At 50.8% G+C, this 17,063-nt stretch overlaps 1 protein-coding gene across 14 annotated transcripts in view; it reads right to left on the bottom strand.

The window, feature by feature from the left end:
- The window catches only part of TEAD4 (TEA domain transcription factor 4), a 90,983-nt gene that overhangs the window by 25,524 nt on the left and 48,396 nt on the right, over nt 1-17,063 (bottom strand). For 9 of the 14 annotated variants that reach the window (XM_036301697.1, XM_036301698.1, XM_036301699.1 and 6 more), the window contains 6 exons: nt 16,566-16,630; nt 16,053-16,115; nt 13,283-13,411; nt 11,397-11,640; nt 9,414-9,553; nt 8,212-8,385 (listed from right to left, as the gene is read on the bottom strand). In XM_036301697.1, coding sequence (XP_036157590.1) covers nt 8,212-8,385; nt 9,414-9,553; nt 11,397-11,640; nt 13,283-13,411; nt 16,053-16,115; nt 16,566-16,630 — 815 coding nt within the window. Of the gene's footprint in view, nt 1-2,297; nt 3,678-8,211; nt 8,386-9,413; nt 9,554-11,396; nt 11,641-12,137; nt 12,182-13,282; nt 13,412-16,052; nt 16,116-16,565; nt 16,631-17,063 lie in introns of those variants that run through there. The other 5 variants (XM_036301703.1, XM_036301705.1, XM_036301706.1 and 2 more) reach the window with 3 other exon arrangements.

Below are 17,063 nucleotides of genomic sequence, written 5' to 3'. Positions count from 1 at the left end.
AGAAACTGAACCACCTCAGAGAAAAAAAGTCCAGTGAACACACTGACATTAACTGGTTTTCCCAATTAAACAGCTGGCTCTCAACTCCAATTACCTTAAAGTGAAGCCCACCAAGTGACAATTCCTGCCTGGTACACAGTGCTCCTGCTCATTATTAAAAATGAACAAATGGCACAAACAACAAAAGAAAGAATAAACTGGACTTCATCAAAATGAAAAGCTTTTGTGTTTCAAATAACACTATAAAGAATGTGAAAAGACAGCTGACAGAATGGGAGATAATATCTGCAAATCATATATCTGATAAGGGACTTATATCTATAATACATAGAGGAACTCATCTATCTACACTAATAAAAGACAAAGATGCTAATTGACCATACCTTTGCTACGCCCTAAGCCACACCCACCAGTCAATCAGATCGATTATATGCAAATTAACCCAACCAAGATGGCGGCTGCCAGCCACAGAGCTGAAGCAAGCAGGAGGCTTGGTTGCCTGGGAAATGGAGGAAGCCAAGCTTTCTGCCTGCTCTGAGCTGGCTGTGGCCTCCACTCAAGGCAACAAAGTTTCAATTATAGGACAAATAAATCCCAGATACCTGCTTCCAGCTAGCCTCCACTGGGAGCCTGGGTCGCTGGGGGCCATGGTCAGCCTGCAAACAGCCATCAGCCCCTCACCCAGCTGGTCACACCCTCATGGGGTGAGGGTCCCCGCTGGGGGGCTTAGCCAGCCTGAAAACGGCCCTCAGCCCCTCACCCAGAATGGCCAGGCACCCCAGAAGGACCCCCTACCCTGAAGGGGCTGTGGCTAGCCTGCAAACAGCCATCAGCCCCTCACCCAGGCTGGCCAGGCACCCCAGCGGGGATCCCCACCCTGAAGGGGCTGTGGCCAGCCTGCAAACAGCCATCAGCCCCTCACCCAGGCTGGCCAGGCACTCCTATATAATAAAAGGGTAATATGCAAACTGACCCTAACAGCAAAACGACTGGGAATGACTGGTCACTATGACACACACTGACCACCAGGGGGCAAACACTCAATGCAGGAACTGCCCCTGGTGGTCAGTACGCTCCCACAGGGGGAGCTCTGCTCAGCCACAAGCCAGGCTAATGGCTGCCAGTACAGCGGTGGTGGTGGGAGCCTCTCCTGCAGTGCTAATGATGTCTGACTACAGCTTAGGCCTGCTCCCCGCTGGCAAGTGGACATCCCCCGAGGGCTCCTGGGCTGCCAGAGGGATGTCTGACTGCTAGCTTAGGCCCAATACCCCAGGGAGCGGGCCTAAGCCAGCAGGTGGTCATCCCCAGAGGGGTCCCTGACTGCAAGAGGGCACAGGCTGGGCTGAGGGACCCCCCAAGTGCACAAATTTTTGTGCACCAGGCCTCTAGTCTATATATATAAAAGCCTAAGTGACCATTAAGACCGGTTGACCAAATGACTGGTCGACCAGTCACTATGATACGCACTGACCACCAGGGAGCAGCACTCAATGCAGGAGCTGGCCCCTGGTGGTCAGTGCACTCCCGCAGCCAACCAACCTCCCGCAGTCCCTCCCCCCAGCCGGCTGGCCAACCTCCTGTGGTCCCTCCCCGCAACAGGCCCCCATCGGCCCCAATCATGGGCCATGCTGAGAGACCCCACCCATGCACGAATTCGTGCACTGGGCCGCTATTAAGTCCATAAAAAGACAAATAACCCAACTGAAAGATAAGCAAAGGCATCAAAGAGACATTTCTCCAAAGAAGATATATATATATGAATGCAATAATCACAGAGAATGTCAAGTGTTGAGGAGGATGGGGACAACCTGGGATCCTTGAATGCTGCTGGTGGGAATGTAAAATGGTGCAGCCACTTTAGAAGACAGTCTTGCAGTTCTTCAATAAGATAAGCATAGAGTTACTATGTGACCCAGCAATTCCAGAAGTAAGTATATACTCAAGAGAAATGAAAACATTATGCTACACAAAAGCTTGTACAGAAATGTTCATAGCAACATCTATAATAAAAGCGTAATATGCAAATCGACCAAATGGCTGAGTTGGAACGACAGTCCAGATGACCTTCCAGGCAACCTTCTGGACCAGGGGTCGGCAAACTCATTAGTCAACAGAGCCAAATATCAACAGTACAACGATGGAAATTTCTTTTGAGAGCCAAATTTTTTAAACTTAAACTATATAGGTAGGTACACTGTTATTAACTTAATTAGGGTACTCCTAAGGCTTAGGAAGAGCCATACTCAAGGGGCCAAAGAGCCACATGTGGCTCGCGAGCCACAGTTTGCTGACCACAGTTCTGGACGAAGCCGGGGCTGCGAGGGCCGAGGCAGCTAGGGCTGTGAAGGCCTACCCTTGCACGAATTTCATAATAACCAAAAGGTGGAAACTACCAAATGGCCATCAACTGATGCACAGATAAACAAAACAAAATGCGATATATTCTTACAATGGAATATTACTCAGCCTTGCAAAAGAATGAAGTGCTAATACCTACTACAATATAGCTGAACCTTCGTTTATGCTAAGTGAAAGAAGCCAGATGCAAAACACATTTTGTATGATTCCATGTATATGAAATGTCCCAAAAAGGCAAAGGCATAGAAAAATAGAAAGTAGACAAATGGTTGCTTAGGGCAGATGAGAGATGATGGCTCAAGGGTACAGGTTTGCTTCTGGGGTGATGAAAACATTCTAAAACTCACTGCCTGCACAGCTCTGTGACTATAGTAAAACCAATGAATTGAGCACTTCAAGTGGGTGAATTGTATGGTAAGTGAATTATATGAAAATAAAGCTGTTTTAAAAAAATATGGGCCAAAAAACATGGCCAAGGATTATAGATATTTGAGAAAACCCTCCACCTTGAAAGACAGAGACCAAAACAGACAGAAAAAAAGGATTAAAGGGAAACAAAGACAAAAAAGGAAGAAGAAAACATTAAAAAAAGTTTTTCACTTCATATTCCCAGAAATATAAGAGAAAAACTATATCCATACAACAAGACCAGGATATAATCAAAGAACCAAAAGGAGCTCTTAAAAATTAAAAAGGTTTATGGTCAACATTCAACATTGGACGGGTGTGGCAGGGAATGCCACCATATCTCATTCATCTAATTCATCCTGAAGTGTGCAATGTGTCATGACCACTAAGAAAGAGAAAGCCATCAATTGAACCCTGATTTTATTTGGCAATTTACTCAACTAAAAGTACATTTCCCTGGCTCCTTGTTAGCTAGGAGCAACACGCAGCTAATTAAGTGTTGTGAGGACTTCCAGGAAGGCTCCTGGAAGGGAACTAAGTGGGCTTCCTCCCTCCTGATGCGTGGAATATGGGTGTGACGGCTGGGCTCCAGCAGCCACCACCGTGAAGACAGAGGCCAGGCACTGAGGACACAGAGAGCGGTCAGCTCCTGGTGATTTAGGGAAGTGCTGGACCTGCCCTGGGCAGCCTACCTCCAAACTTACTTTACCTGAAAGAAAAACAAACTATTTATTTATGCCACTGTTACTTTGGGTTTTATGTAATATGCACTTAGATATACTCTTAACTAATTCAGAAGAATTAGAAGAAAGGGTTAAGGAAATCTTTAAGAAAATGAATTTGAAAATAAAGAATGATAAAAATCATAGAGGATAAGTCCAGTAGATCCAACATCAGACTAATAGGAGTTCCTGGAAAAGAACAGAAAGAAAAAGAGGGAAAGAAATTGTCACAGAAATAATATAAGTTTATTATACAATAATAATACAATAATGAAATTTCCAAAATTAAGAGATGCTAACCTCATGATTGAAAGTGTCTAACAAGTGTCAGGCTCAAAAATAGGAAGCAAAATAACACAAAAGCTCATCAATGTAAAATGTAAGAACTTAAGGGATATGCCCTGGCCAGTGTGGCTCAGTTGGTTAGAGCATCATCCCATGCACAGAAAGGTTGTCAGTTGGATTCCGGGTGAGTGCACATCCCCAGGTTGCAGGTTCCATCTCTAGTCAGGGTGCATGTTTCTCTCTTCTCCTCCCCCCGCCTCGCCCTCTCTCTCTCTCTCTCTAAAATATCAATAAAAATATATTTAAAAAATAAACACAAACATAAGGGATAGAGAAGAAATGCAAAACTTCTAGAGACCAAAAAAAAAAAAAAAAAAAAGACACCCCACAACAAGTTACACAACAAAGGACAGAGAATTAGAATGCTATCAGACTACACACTGTTAGAGGACAATGGAACAATGCATTAAAAAATTATTCTTTTTTGTTGTTGTTAATCCTCACCCAAGGATATTTTTTTCCATTGATTTTTAGAGAGTGGAAGGAAGGGAGGAAGGAAGAAGATGGAGAGAGAGAGAGAAACATCAATGTGAGAGACAGACATTGATTTAGGTTGCCTCCTGAATGCTCCCTGACCAGGGCCTGGGATCAAACCTGCAACCCAGGCACATGCCCTTGACCAGGAATCGCACCCATGACCCTCTGGTGCACAGGTAGACGCTCTAACCACTGAGCTACTGGCTAAGGCCAAAAATGATTCTTCAAAATCATTTCTAGTGAAAATGATTTATGATTTAGATTCTATACCCAATCTATCAATCAAGTATGAAACTGACGTTTTAAACAAAGACTTAGAAAATGTACCTATCACATGACCTTTCCTTAGGAAGGTACTAGAGAATGTGTCCCAGCAAATGAGGAGGACACCTAAACAGAGAGAAATGAGACCTAGGAAACTGCAGATCTAGGAATGCTTCAGTAAAAAAGGTATCAGGCCCAGCAGGCATGACTCAGTGGCTGAGCGTCCACCTATGAACCATGAGGTCAGTGTTCGATTCCCGATCAGAGCACGTACCTAGGTTGATGGCTCGGTCCCCAGGATGGGGTACAGGAGGCAGCCAATTAATGATTCTCTCTCATCATTGATGTTTCTATCTCTCTCCCCCTCTCCCTTCCTCTCTGAAATCAATAAAAATATTTGAAAAAAATTTTTATATGGTAGTTATAATGGAACAATATGTAACATTTTAATAATAGGGTCATTTAAAAATATGGAAGTGAGCCCTGACTGGTTTGGCTTAGTGGTTAGAATGACAGTCCAGAGGGTTGAGAGTTCAATTCCCAGTCAAGGGCATGTACCTAGGTTGCAGGTTCCTCAGCTCCGGTAGGGGCAAGTGCTGGAGGCAAACAATCGATGTGTCTCTCTCATGTTGACACATCTCTCCCTCCCCCGCTCTTCCCTCCCTTTCACTCTCTCTCTAGAAATCAATGGAAAAAATATCCTCGGGTGAGGATTTAAAAAAATTTGAAAATATGCAAGTGAGAAAGCCATTGATTTGTAGGAAAAAACCAAAAAGCTGTACTAGAAATAAAATTAATCACAATATAGTTCTTGGCTTTGACTAAATTATGTAACTTATTAGATATAATACAGGGATGATTGACGTCCTGGCCTAGTAATTCAGTTTGTTGGAGCATGGTGATGATAGGCCAAGATTGTGGGTTCGATCCCTGGTCAGGGCATATAATAATGAATACTATATAATAAAAGCATAATATGCAAATCGACTGAACGGTAGAATGACTAGTCAGCGGGGGCGGGGCCAGTGAGCAGGCAGCACCAGGCCAGCCAAGGATCATGCCAGTGGGCAGAGGGAGGGAATGGCAAGGGGGGGGGGCGGTGACCAGCGGCAGCAGAGGGGTGATGGCGGGGGTGGCAGCAACCTCCCCTTATTGGCCAGCCTGGTCGCCTCCCACAGAGAGAGGCCAGACTGCGGCTTAGGCCCGCTCCCCACCTAACCCACCAGTAGGACATTCCCTGAGGACTCCTGGACTGTGAGAGGGCGCAGGCTGGGCTGAGGGGACCCCCGCACCCCATGCCACCCAGTGCGTGACTTCTTGTGCACCGGGCCTCTAGTATATAAATAAGTGGAACAGCAAATCGATGTTTCTCTTTCTCTCTGTCTCTGTCTCTCTCTCCCTGCTACTTTTTTTCTGACATAAGAGTAAATATCTTGGTTGTGACATCCAGGTATGTCAGTATAAGCTTATTATTTAGAATTAAGGAGATAAAGCCAGAATAAACAGTGAAAATTTACAGCAACTGCCTCTGGGGATTGGGATTGGGGAGGAGTGGGACAAGAATCTGTTGCATTTCATTGTAAGCCTCTTGGTATTAAACAATATAACATGAACATGCATTGATTTAAAAGTAAGGTAAAAGTAAAATAAATGATTACCTGTTTTTCATCCCAGGATAGATTAAAACCCAAACTTCTGTATGATCAGGGCCTCCCAGGATCTAACACCTTGGCAGTTTCATTTCTGTTATCCCCTCATACCCCTGTACCTAGGACTTTCCCTCCAGAGCCCACTTCCTTATGCCTTCCCCAGGCTGCAATAGTCTTTCCCCATGCCTGCCTAATAGATCTTCCCACCCTAAAGGCTCAGGTCCAGCTGCCTTCCTGCTCCCGGAGCAAGCTGTCTCGTAGAGTATAAAAGCTAAGCACCTGAAATATCAGGGCCGTGGGTCTCAGTTCCAGCACCTGCCTCTCTGGAGAGAGCCAGCCCTGAGTGTTTGTTGTGAATGAGAGCTAGACTAGGAGTCCAGCCAGGGCCCGGTAAGCCACCTAGAAATGTATACTGTATAAAATTTAGTGTGTATAAGCCTATTTCTGTGAAAAGTAAAGCTTTCAGATAATCAAAGTGTTCTGGGACCTTATAAAGGATAGGAAACCCTGAGCTGTCTCTGGGTGTTAACAAGGGTGCTAGGGAGAGGAATGTGGGAGGAGCCGCCCAGGCCTTGTGTCAATGCCCTGAAACTATTCAAAGGCTCCAATCACAAACCAGAGGATTTCCTGCACTTCCTCACTGCTGGCTTAGTTCGCACTTGTCTGACTCTTCCCTGCATCCCTTTTCTTTTTTAAAAAAATATATTTTTATTGATTTCAGAGCGGGAGGGAGAGGAAGAAACATCAACGATGAGAGAGAATCATTGATCAGCTGCCTCCTGCACACCCCACACTGGGGACCAAGCCCACAACCCGGGCATGTGCCCTGACGACCTCCTGGTTCATAGGTCGATGCTCAACCACTAAGCTATGCCAGCTGGGCTCTACATCCCTTTTCTGTGTGTACTGGGCCCCTCAGAAGCAAGCTCTAGAGCAGGTATTAATTATGCCCCCTAGTCTTGAAGAAGATGTTTTGAAAGGATGGAACTCTACCCACATAACACCTGTCCAGAGGCGAGCGGAAGTCCACAGGCTGAACTGTTTGTAAAGTTAGGTGAGTGTTTCTTCTGGGGTGACCTTTCCTAGCCCTACAGCCTTCTTCTCTAAGCCCTGTCCTTGGAGATGAGCTTTTAGGGACCAACTGCCCTGCTCCAGGCCCTACAACCAACTCAGGACTTGCCATTCAAAGACTCAGGTGACTAGGGGGTCCACGTTGGCTTTTCGCCTATCCCTCAGTATCTCCTGTAAGTCTGCCAGTACGATAGCCTTCTAAAGGCTGTTCTTGTGCCGGGCATGGTTGCCATTGCCATGGCTTAGCAAAGGACCTCGTGCCGTGGCTGGTTTGGTTCAGTGGACCGAGTGTCAGCCTGCGGACTGAAGGATCCCAGGTTCGATTCCAGTCAAGGGCACATGCCCGGGTTGCGAGCTCCATCCCCAGTAGGGGGCATGCATGAGGTGGCCGAATTATGATTCTCTCTCATCATTGATGTTGCTATCTCTCTCTCTCCCTTCTTCTCTGAAATCAATAAAAGTGTATTTAAAAAAAGAAAAGGGCCGAAACCAGTTTGGCTCAGTGGATAGAGCGTTGGCCTGCGGACTGAAAGGTCCCAGGTTCGACTCCGGTCAAGGGCATGTACCTGGGTTGCGGGCATATCCCCAGGAGGAGATGTGCAGGAGGCAGCTGATCGATGTTTCTCTCTCATCGATGTTTCTAACTCTCTATCTCTCTCCCTTCCTCTCTGTAAAAAATCAATAAAATATATTAAAAAAGTAAAAAGAAAAAAGAAAAGGGCCTCATACTAGCCCAACTCTCCAGCCCACTGGCCCAACTCCCAGGCTCAGCCATTGATGCTCGCTCCTCCCCTTCTCACGGGCCCTGTGCTCCTCAAATTTCCACCACGACAAGAACACCAGATGCCACTCTCCCTCTTTTCTCCTCTTTCATCAACGTGCTGGGGGTAGGGCGGAAGAGTCTATCGAGGGCTTACCCAGAACTTCACGAGAAAAAAGGCATTAGAAGGTCCCCGTTCAAAGAGCTCCTTGAGTCCACCCTTTTTCTCTGGGAACTTGTCATAGATCTGGCGGATGTCCACGGCTTCAAGGTAGGGGTCACTGTAGCTTGGGCTTGACTGGCCAATGTGTACGAACAGGTGCTTGTTGTACTGTGGAGAGAACAGCTGGTCTGAGGGAGAGGCAGGGGTAGCAGGGCAGATAAAATGGACCAGAGCTCAGATCCCAGCCATGTGACCGGGAGTGAGTAATCTCACCTCTCTGGACTGCAGTTTCCCCACTGGTAAAATGGAGACAAAGGATTGACTATAAAGCAAAATTAATGGTATACAGCATCTGGTGGGGTGTCTGGCACCCAGCAGGTGCTCAATAAATTGTAGCTATTATTTGTATTTTTCATAGTCCTGCCTCTGCCATGAACTGTCTTTAGGCAAGTCTTTTTCTATCTTTGGGCCTCTGTTATTTCACAGAGATCAGACCACTGACCTAGAGGTGTTTTCAAATTGTGCTCCACCCGTGGAGACAGGGCTGGGTGCCTCTGTTGCTACAACCAAGTGAAACCTACTTCTGTGGCACAGTGGGCTTCTGAGGAGGAGCTTGTTTGACTAATGAGTCCCTCACCTAAAAGACAAGTTGGGAATGTCAAAGTGAGATGGCCACAAAGTCCCTGCTGGCCCAGCCTCCTCCACATGCTCCTCTGACCTTTGCAGGTGACACTGTTCACCTAGGAACAAGCCGCTGAAGGGGGATGTGGGTCAGAGCCATAGGGAAAGGATGGGACAGCCTCGGGGTGAGGCTGGGATGAGCAGTTCACTGGGAGGAAAGAGAACATGGAGGGAAGAATAGAGGTCAGGGAGGGAGCAGGAAAGGGAGAGGATCTGAGAGAATGGAAATGAAGCAAAGAAACCGTGGTGGGGGCTTTGGGATGGGAGCAATAGCTATACAGGGAGAGAGGGAAGGTGAAGTGAGGAAAGAAGAGGGAGGTGGCTTGAGGAAGGAAAGGAAAAGGGGAAGAGGTTCAAGGAAAGTAAAGGCTGCAAAGAAATGAGGAACCTAAATTCAAGCCCATAGCTGAGCGGGTGAGGGTTGGGCTAGGAAGCCAGAAGCAGGTGGAACAAGAGCTGGAGAAGGTGGGGGAGCTCCAGAGTGAAAGAGCAGCTAGACAGGGACCAGGACCTACCGTGTCAGGGTCTTGCTGCTGCTCCAGGAAGGCAGAGAACTCCAGCATCCAGAGCTTGGAGCTGGCCACGCTGCGGCCCTGCCACGGGGGTGCTGGGGGCGCTGAGGGCGATGGGGCGGCTCCTGAAGGAGGCTCGAACCCTGCAGGCAGTGGGAGAGGCACATGTGAGCCTGTTCACACACGCCCTCCCTGCCGACAGCCTCTGTGAGGGCCCCAGGCCCACCGATGAGACCGTGCTAGCAAGGGAATCACCAATCTCCCCTAAATGGGCTCTGACAGGGGTGGTGGAGGGCTCAGCCTGCCTGGTACAACTCAGTCCCCTTGCCACACACTCCAGAGACTGCATGCCTGCTGGACTGAAAGGGCTTCCAGGGCAGGCTCTGCTGGATTCTCGCCCTCAAGGAGCTTCTGGTCCAGCGGAGCTATCAGACCATCATTAACCACTATGACGTAGCCCTGCGAGAAGAGAATGTCTCCTGTGGGATTCCCTGCTGTCGCTCCAGCATCGAGCAGTGCCTGGCCCAGGATAGGTACTCTGATACAGGTCTGCAGTAAAGGAAGTCATGAATGGGATTAAAATTGACAAGGTATACACTCAGCACCAAAGAGGAGCTGCTAGTCCAACTTGGGGTGGTCGGGAAAGGTTTTTCCGAAGGCGGCGCTTGAAAGAAGTTATGACGGAGAAGTAGACGGCAGTTAGTGAAGCCAGGGAAAGGGCGTTCCGGGCAGAGGACACAGCTGAGGCAAAGGTCTGGGGGCTGTGAGATGCTCCATGAGTTTGGAAACTCAAGTCTGTGGTAGAACTGGAGAGAAGGACGGGTTTGTACCAGGGGCAGGAACAAGGCTGAAGAGAAGGGCTGGGCTAAGAAGTGTGAATTTTAGCCTAAGGGTTTGGGAAAGGGACAGGATTTTATGTAAGCAGGGCAGGGAAATGCTTAGATCTGCATTTCTGAAAGACCCCATTCCCGTTTGGAGGACTGGCAGGGCGGGCAAGGCAGACAAAAGCAGTCCTGCGGGGTCTAAGCTAAGTGCAGTGGAGGGAAGAGGAGGGCACAGACAGACATGAAGCAAGGACAAGCCCAGGCCTTGGAGATGACGGACGAGAGAGCAACGAGGCCGCCCAGAAGGCACTAGTGTTCCTTCCAGGCTGGGAGTCAGAGGAAGGGAGGCCCCATGTGCTGAGGTCCAAGGAGGGAGATGGAGAAGAAATGGTAATCAGAGGGGTGGCTGGAAGGCCGAGCTGGACAGACACATTAGCCTGTGCTTAAAGCATCAGCTGAGTCATTCATTCATTTGTTCAAGCATGCTTCCCGAGGAACTGCCGAGTGCCGGCAGGACAGGATACTGGAGGAGGTGGACAAATCAGCCACACAGATGACCAGTCAGATGCTAGGTGGGGGTGCAGAGTACTCAGGCGCCAACAGTAGGGCACCTAGTCTGAGGTGGGGGGTGGGTGCCTGAGCCACAGCACTGAGGCAGGGAGGGGTGGGGAGGGAAGGAGAGGGGAGAAAGATGAGGTTTAACAGAGGAGCCCTGCAAGTCCTACCAGTTCACATTGTATCCTGAAGGCACCAGAGCCATTATAGGGTTCCACGCCTAGAAGCAACATGCTGAAATGGGTGCTTTAAAAAGATGACGAGGGGGATTACAGGGTGAAGAGAAGAGACGGGAGACCTAGAGGGTGAAGAGAAGAGACGGGAGACCTGGAGCTAGTTAAGCGGCCACTGCAGTAATCCAGGCAAAATCTAGGAGGCCTGAGCAAGCACAGCGAGGCCAGTGAGGCAAGGGCAGGGGAGCGGAGACTGCACAGGGCTGGGAGGACCCCAGGCGGCAGCCCCTAGAGCAGGAAAGGCCAGGCAGAATGTGGGCAGCAGCTACTCCCAAGCCAGAAAAGGTGCTGAGGGCGAGGATCCTGCCTTGCCCTGCCAAGTGGAACATGGTGAGGGACCCTCATGAGAAAGACGCAAGGACAGAGCTGGTCACCTGAGCAGTGCAAGGGGGTGAGCTCCTGTGCTGGCCCAGCTGCTGGACCTGCGCCTGCTCCGGGCCTCTTCCCAGGAAGGGTTCCCTCTGCTAGTAAGGGTTCCCTTTCCAGCTGCCAGGCACCTGGGACCTGGAGGCGGGAGCTGCAGGGGTGCGACGGGCGAGGGAGCTGTTCACTGCAGACCCACCTGGCAGAGGCAGCGAAGGCTGGACAGTGTAGGTTTGTTGAGAGAAAGGTTTCACACTGCGAGAGGGGAGAGAGGAGGTGTAAGCCCTGGGCAGGATGCAGCGTCCATCGCTCTCTGTGTGGCAGGCCCGGTGGTCTGGTCATCAGTGGCCTTGGTGGGCTTTGGCCTCCCACTTCCTCTCCTGCCAACTCCCTCATGTTTCAGGGTTGATCCACAGAAGCAGCATGTCTACTGAAAAACCCATCCCTCCCTTGTCCCTCCCTCCCAGGCCAGCCAGAGCCCTGGTTCCTAGCCTACTTCCCTTGGGGTCCCAACCCCTGGCCCTGCTACCCCATGGACAGACTGGTGTTTTGGCAAAAGCCACCACAGGGTGTCCACAGTGTAGACTGAGCTGGTGTCTGAGAGCAGGAGAGCCGGATCCCCAAGCTCAAGGCCGTAATAAAAGGTAGACCCCAAACTGCAGCCCTGTCCCACCCTGCGGCCCAGGCTCAACCTCTTGAGTTTATGCGCTCCAGTTCAGTTCAGGGAGCAGCTGGCAGCAGGCCATACTCACTCGTGGGATGTTCCGGCTTGGCCCGGCAAAGCTCCTTGCCAAAACTGAGGAGGCAAAAAGCATAGTCAGCATAGTCCATGTGCACAAGGGCCCTGGTGTGGGGAGATGGTGCTGTGGCCTCAGCTGGAAGGTGAGCTGGAGCCTGGACCAGTGGGTGCAGGGAGAGAGTTACTGCTACTGTCTGGAGCTTGGCTATAGCAGCATCTCAGTGTGTCTCAAGGCACTCAAGTCTGTGGACACGCTCTGCTGACACGGTGCCCCCTGGGAGAAGCACCCAGCTTAGTAAACAGCATCTCGTATTCCTCCATGAGAGAGAGATCCACAGTGCACAGCAGCACGTAAGGCTGTGAACAGTCCTACAGTCAGGAAACCAAGGCAGTTCTAAGTGCCCCAAACTTACTTATGCATAGAATCACTTTGTGTCATATCTATTTAAACATTCTGTGGACTAATGCTCTCTGGAACACCCTCTGAAAAATGATAGACATGAGCTGCACCGAGCCCAGGACAGGGCTGTCACTGCCTCTACGGCGGCTCTTGAAGACCCATTTAGACCCTACAGCCAAGAAAACCCTGTGAGGACACAGCCCTGGAAGGGAGGAGCCTTGCAGGACCATTCTGAAAGTGTGAGCCACCTGGCCATGGCTAAGAGGCCAGTTCTTAGGCCGAAACATTTAAAATTTGAACAAGAGTTTGTTGATGGACATCAGCCCTGCAGCTGGAAGGAGTGGGGACCCGAGGGCAGAGTGGGCACCAGGCCAAGTGGCAGGGCCACTCAGGGTCACGCTGGTGCTGCACCAGAGCCCCAGCTTCAGCCCCCGTCCCCAGGACTTCAGCTTCCCCTTTTGTCCTTTAGGCCAATTCTGTAGAGCTTCTTGGGTGGTCAGCTAATGGGGGCGACTCTGTCCCTTGTGAAAGGTCTGCTGTGTTCCTGCCAATACCCCCAGGAAGGTAGTTCCAATACCAGCTGAGCTGCCACCCAGCATGGCCCTTCGGTCCTTGGTCCCTCCTTCCCCCTGGCTCGCCTGGCCTGAGAGGACTCAAGCAGGAGAAATTTGGTCTGGCCAGTGCTCTGGCTCTGCAGAAGGGGGAGGAGCGAGAAGGAGAGGCTGGTTTGGCCTCTGGCTCCAGGCAGCCCCACTTACCCCTGAGACTGCTGGGCAGCCAGGGCCCCGGGCGAGGGCCATTTTACTGTGGAAGGCTGTGGCGGAGATGATCTGGGCGGACGACATAGCAGCCATGCTCTGCAGGGCCTTGTCCTTAGCTGCCTGATCCTGGGGGAAGACAGTGGAGGGGAGGGCCTCAGCAGCGGCGAGGCGAGGCAGGGAGGGCTTGTGGTCAGGGAAGCTGTCCCACTCTCCGTGGCCAGAGCCCTGGACTAGGCAGGCCCCAGGGAACAGGCTTATGTCCTTGCAAAGCTATTACTTTGCTTTGTGACTCTGAGCAAGTCACGTGGTTTCTCAGATCAGTTTCTTCATCTGTCAAAGAGGCACAATACTTGCCCTGCCTTTTTGACTAGCACTTAAAGAGACTTTGAAGACCATTCCATTTACAAACCACGGACCTGAGAACAGGGACCTTTTATTTATTTACTTATTTTTCAGACTAAAAAACAATTTTTTATTAAAGTATAGGTGGCATACAATAATATATTAATTTCAGATGTACAAAATAGTGACTTGACACTTACATACCTTACAATACGATCTCCACACTAAGTCTAGTAACCATCCGCCATGATGCAAAGTTGTCATAGTATTACTGACTATATTCCTGTGCTGTACATTACAACCCTGTGGTTTATCTATTTTATAACTGGAAGTTGGTGCTACTTATTCCCCTTCACCTTTTCTACCCTCTCTCCCCCCCTCTGGCGACTACAAGTTGAGAACAGGAACCTTTCAGTTCTTGCTCATCCCCACACCACTGGTGGCTGGGGCGGCACCTGGCTTACAGCAGATGACACATAATTCTGTCGGATCCCCCTTGAATGAGCAGGGGGTCGTCCTTGGTCACCTGGGCTGTTTGGAGGCACGGACAGTCTCCTGTGACCTCACCTGTCTCAATCCTGCCCTGTGGGGCCCCCCAGCACGCCCTGCCCTTTACAGGTCAGGATGTAAACACTGGCTGTCTGCCCTCCGTGGGCCCAACCTGAAGAATGGACTCACCTGCACAGGCTCTGAACAGATAAGCACTTATGACACTGCTAATAATACTAACAGTACTAATAATGCTTTTTACCCTCACCTGAGGGTATGCTTATCGGTACTACCTTGCCTAACCCTGTCATTTACAGAAGGGGAGACTGGATGGGGCTCAGGAAGGGGCAGTGCTTCCCCTAAGCTCATGCAGCACAAGGCAGAGTCAGGCCAGACCAAGCCCGAGACCCAGAGCATTTCTACCTGACCTTGCTCTGAAACCCCTTTGAGAATATGATGAAATCCTCAGACCAATCTCCACCTAAGTGTGAAAATCTGCATATTATTTAAGGGGTTCGTGGCTCCCTGATGTCTGCCCAGTGGTTGTCCCTAGGCCCCAAGTGAGAGCCTGTGGACAGGAGCGGTGCAATTCCTCTAAGCAAATGTGAGCTGCACAGCCAGGCCCCAGTGGAACTAAAAGTTCCTCTCAATGACTCTAAACAGAACACTGGAAAGTCTGTTCCCAACTCTGGTCCCCGCCCAGGGTCCCAGTGAGTCAGAGGCAGACCAGAGGGGGAAACAAGGGGCAAGCTGGGCTCCAGGACCCTCAGGGTGGCCTGGAGGGGCATGTGCCAGCCTGAGAGGGAGGCATGAACAGCTGAGGCCCAGCCAGCTGTCCAGGGACAGAGGGGGTGGGAGACAGCTGGGCTGATGGCAGGAGGAAAAAGCTGAGAGGCAGGAGGGTGTGGCTTCCTAGGCGTCCCCACCCACTCAGAACCTCCAGAGTCGGGATCATGAACTACTGGGCCACACAGGACCTTCAAGGTCATGCAGTCCAGGGCTTTTAAACTGGGTTCTGAGGTACTTTGGGGTTCAAGAGCCATGGGCATGAGAGGTGAATAGAAGTTGGGAGTCTCTGGCCTCTGGTCTGTTCCTCACCAACCTAGCATTGACCTGAGTAGCTCCTTTAATAACAAATTGGGGTGATATTTGGGGGAAACAAAACCAAAGGGACTTACACTGCTTTACAAAAATTGTTTGTAAACTGCTGGTCTTAGTCTAATGCCCCCAAATGTTATTAGCTCTTCTTACCAAGCGGCTGGAGAGGCTTAACACCTCCATGCAATGCTTCCTACTAGTATTCACCAAAAGGGCCCCCTGGCCAGGGTCCGAGAGGCCTGAGTCCTGTGGGGAGCAGGGCCGCCCCGAGGGGAATGCTGCCAGCAGCTGGCCCTCCACAGAACAGTCACCTGTCACTCAAGGAGGGGCTGATCCAGGGAGGGGAAGGAACTGCCAGTCCCAGAGAGCAGGGCGTGGGAAGGAATTCCACCTGCTCCCACAGCAGCATCCCAACCACCCACAGCAATGCCTCCCATGCCTGACCACCCTGGAGGCGTCAGCTGATGGCACTAGCCAGGGGGCTCTAGGAGGCTTCAAGGAGTGGGGTCTGGAGGGCGTTCTGCTGTGATCTGGTGAGGGCACTGCCCCTGGGGGAAGGGAGCACAGCAGGAGACTGACCTGTGGCCCCAGGATGCTGTGGAGCCTGGCAGTCGCACACATGGCTCTAAGGTCAAGTGTCCCTCCTTGTGTGGACAGGAGAGGTTATAGGCTGAATCCCACTCTCACCAATACCAAGAAGCATGCTGGCTCCGCACACAAGCAGCCAGCCCCTAAACACAAAGGGAAGCCTTTTCCCTCTGGAAAAAGAGCTTCAACTTCCCGAAACGGCCCCATCTGTGCCCTAGGTCCTTCCTCCCACAACTGCCATGGGCCTTACCTTTAGCTTGGCCTGGATCTCACGGGCTTTGCGACGAGCCAGCACCTGGATGTGGCTGGAGACCTATGGCAAGAAGAGAAGGCTCCTGACCCTACTTCCCAGACAGCCTAGCTCCCCATCCTGGATCCCTGACCCTCAGCCCTCCATGGGCCTCAATCCACTTCTGTGGACTAAAGGAGTAAACGGATGCATGAATGAATGAAAGAAAGGGTCAGTCAATGAGGGGCCCTCAGTTGGGAAATAAACAGAAGTGCAGTTCCAGTGCTTTGCTTTCTGTTCCCTGGTGTCTTGGAGAAGGATGGGGAGGGGCTGCTGACTCCCCAGAAAACGAGGGATGGCAACAGGGACGGCGGGGAAAATGAACTGTCCGTGGGATACCAAAAAGAGACAACCTATCCAAGCTGGTCCCACCGAGAGCCCACACTTAGTCCTGAGGAGGACCTGGCCCACCTTGGGAGCAGGCTGGTGCTGGGGTGCCTGCCCGGGGACCCATACCCGTCTCCCAGGGCCCACCTGCTTCCTGGTGCGGGTCTTCCCTGTCCGGAGCTTGATGTAACGAGCAATCAGCTCATTCCGACCTGTGGAGAAACAAAGAGCCATCAGTGGGAGGAGAAGGACAAAAGGCAGGCAAATGAGGTGTCTGAGAGGTCCCTTCTGGCACCCTCTGCCCACCTTGAGTGGGTACCAGGGGTGAGGACTATGCAAATTCCCTCTTGCCATCCTTGGACCCCAGGGATCTCCCAAGAACAAGGAGGTGCCAGGGCCATGGCCTCCTGCTGGATGCACAGCTTGAGGCGCCCTCTCAGAGCCTCCTTATCACGTGGCTACCTCACCTCTGCCCATGGCAGCCTGACAGCTGCCTCTCTGCTTCCACTTCTCCTGGGCCTTCTGCACATTTGAGAGGCTGCAAGGAAGTGCCTGGGCCTTGACCCTTTCCCTGTGCAACTCCCACAGTTCCTGCCACCTCCACAAATGCACAGGCCCTTACACGATGTCCTGTCTGTGTGAAGC

The sequence above is a fragment of the Myotis myotis genome, unplaced genomic scaffold, assembly GCF_014108235.1.
Source record: "Myotis myotis isolate mMyoMyo1 unplaced genomic scaffold, mMyoMyo1.p scaffold_m19_p_3, whole genome shotgun sequence".
NCBI classification, from domain to species: domain Eukaryota; kingdom Metazoa; phylum Chordata; class Mammalia; order Chiroptera; family Vespertilionidae; genus Myotis; species Myotis myotis.
This window is presented reverse-complemented; position numbering and strand designations above follow the sequence as displayed.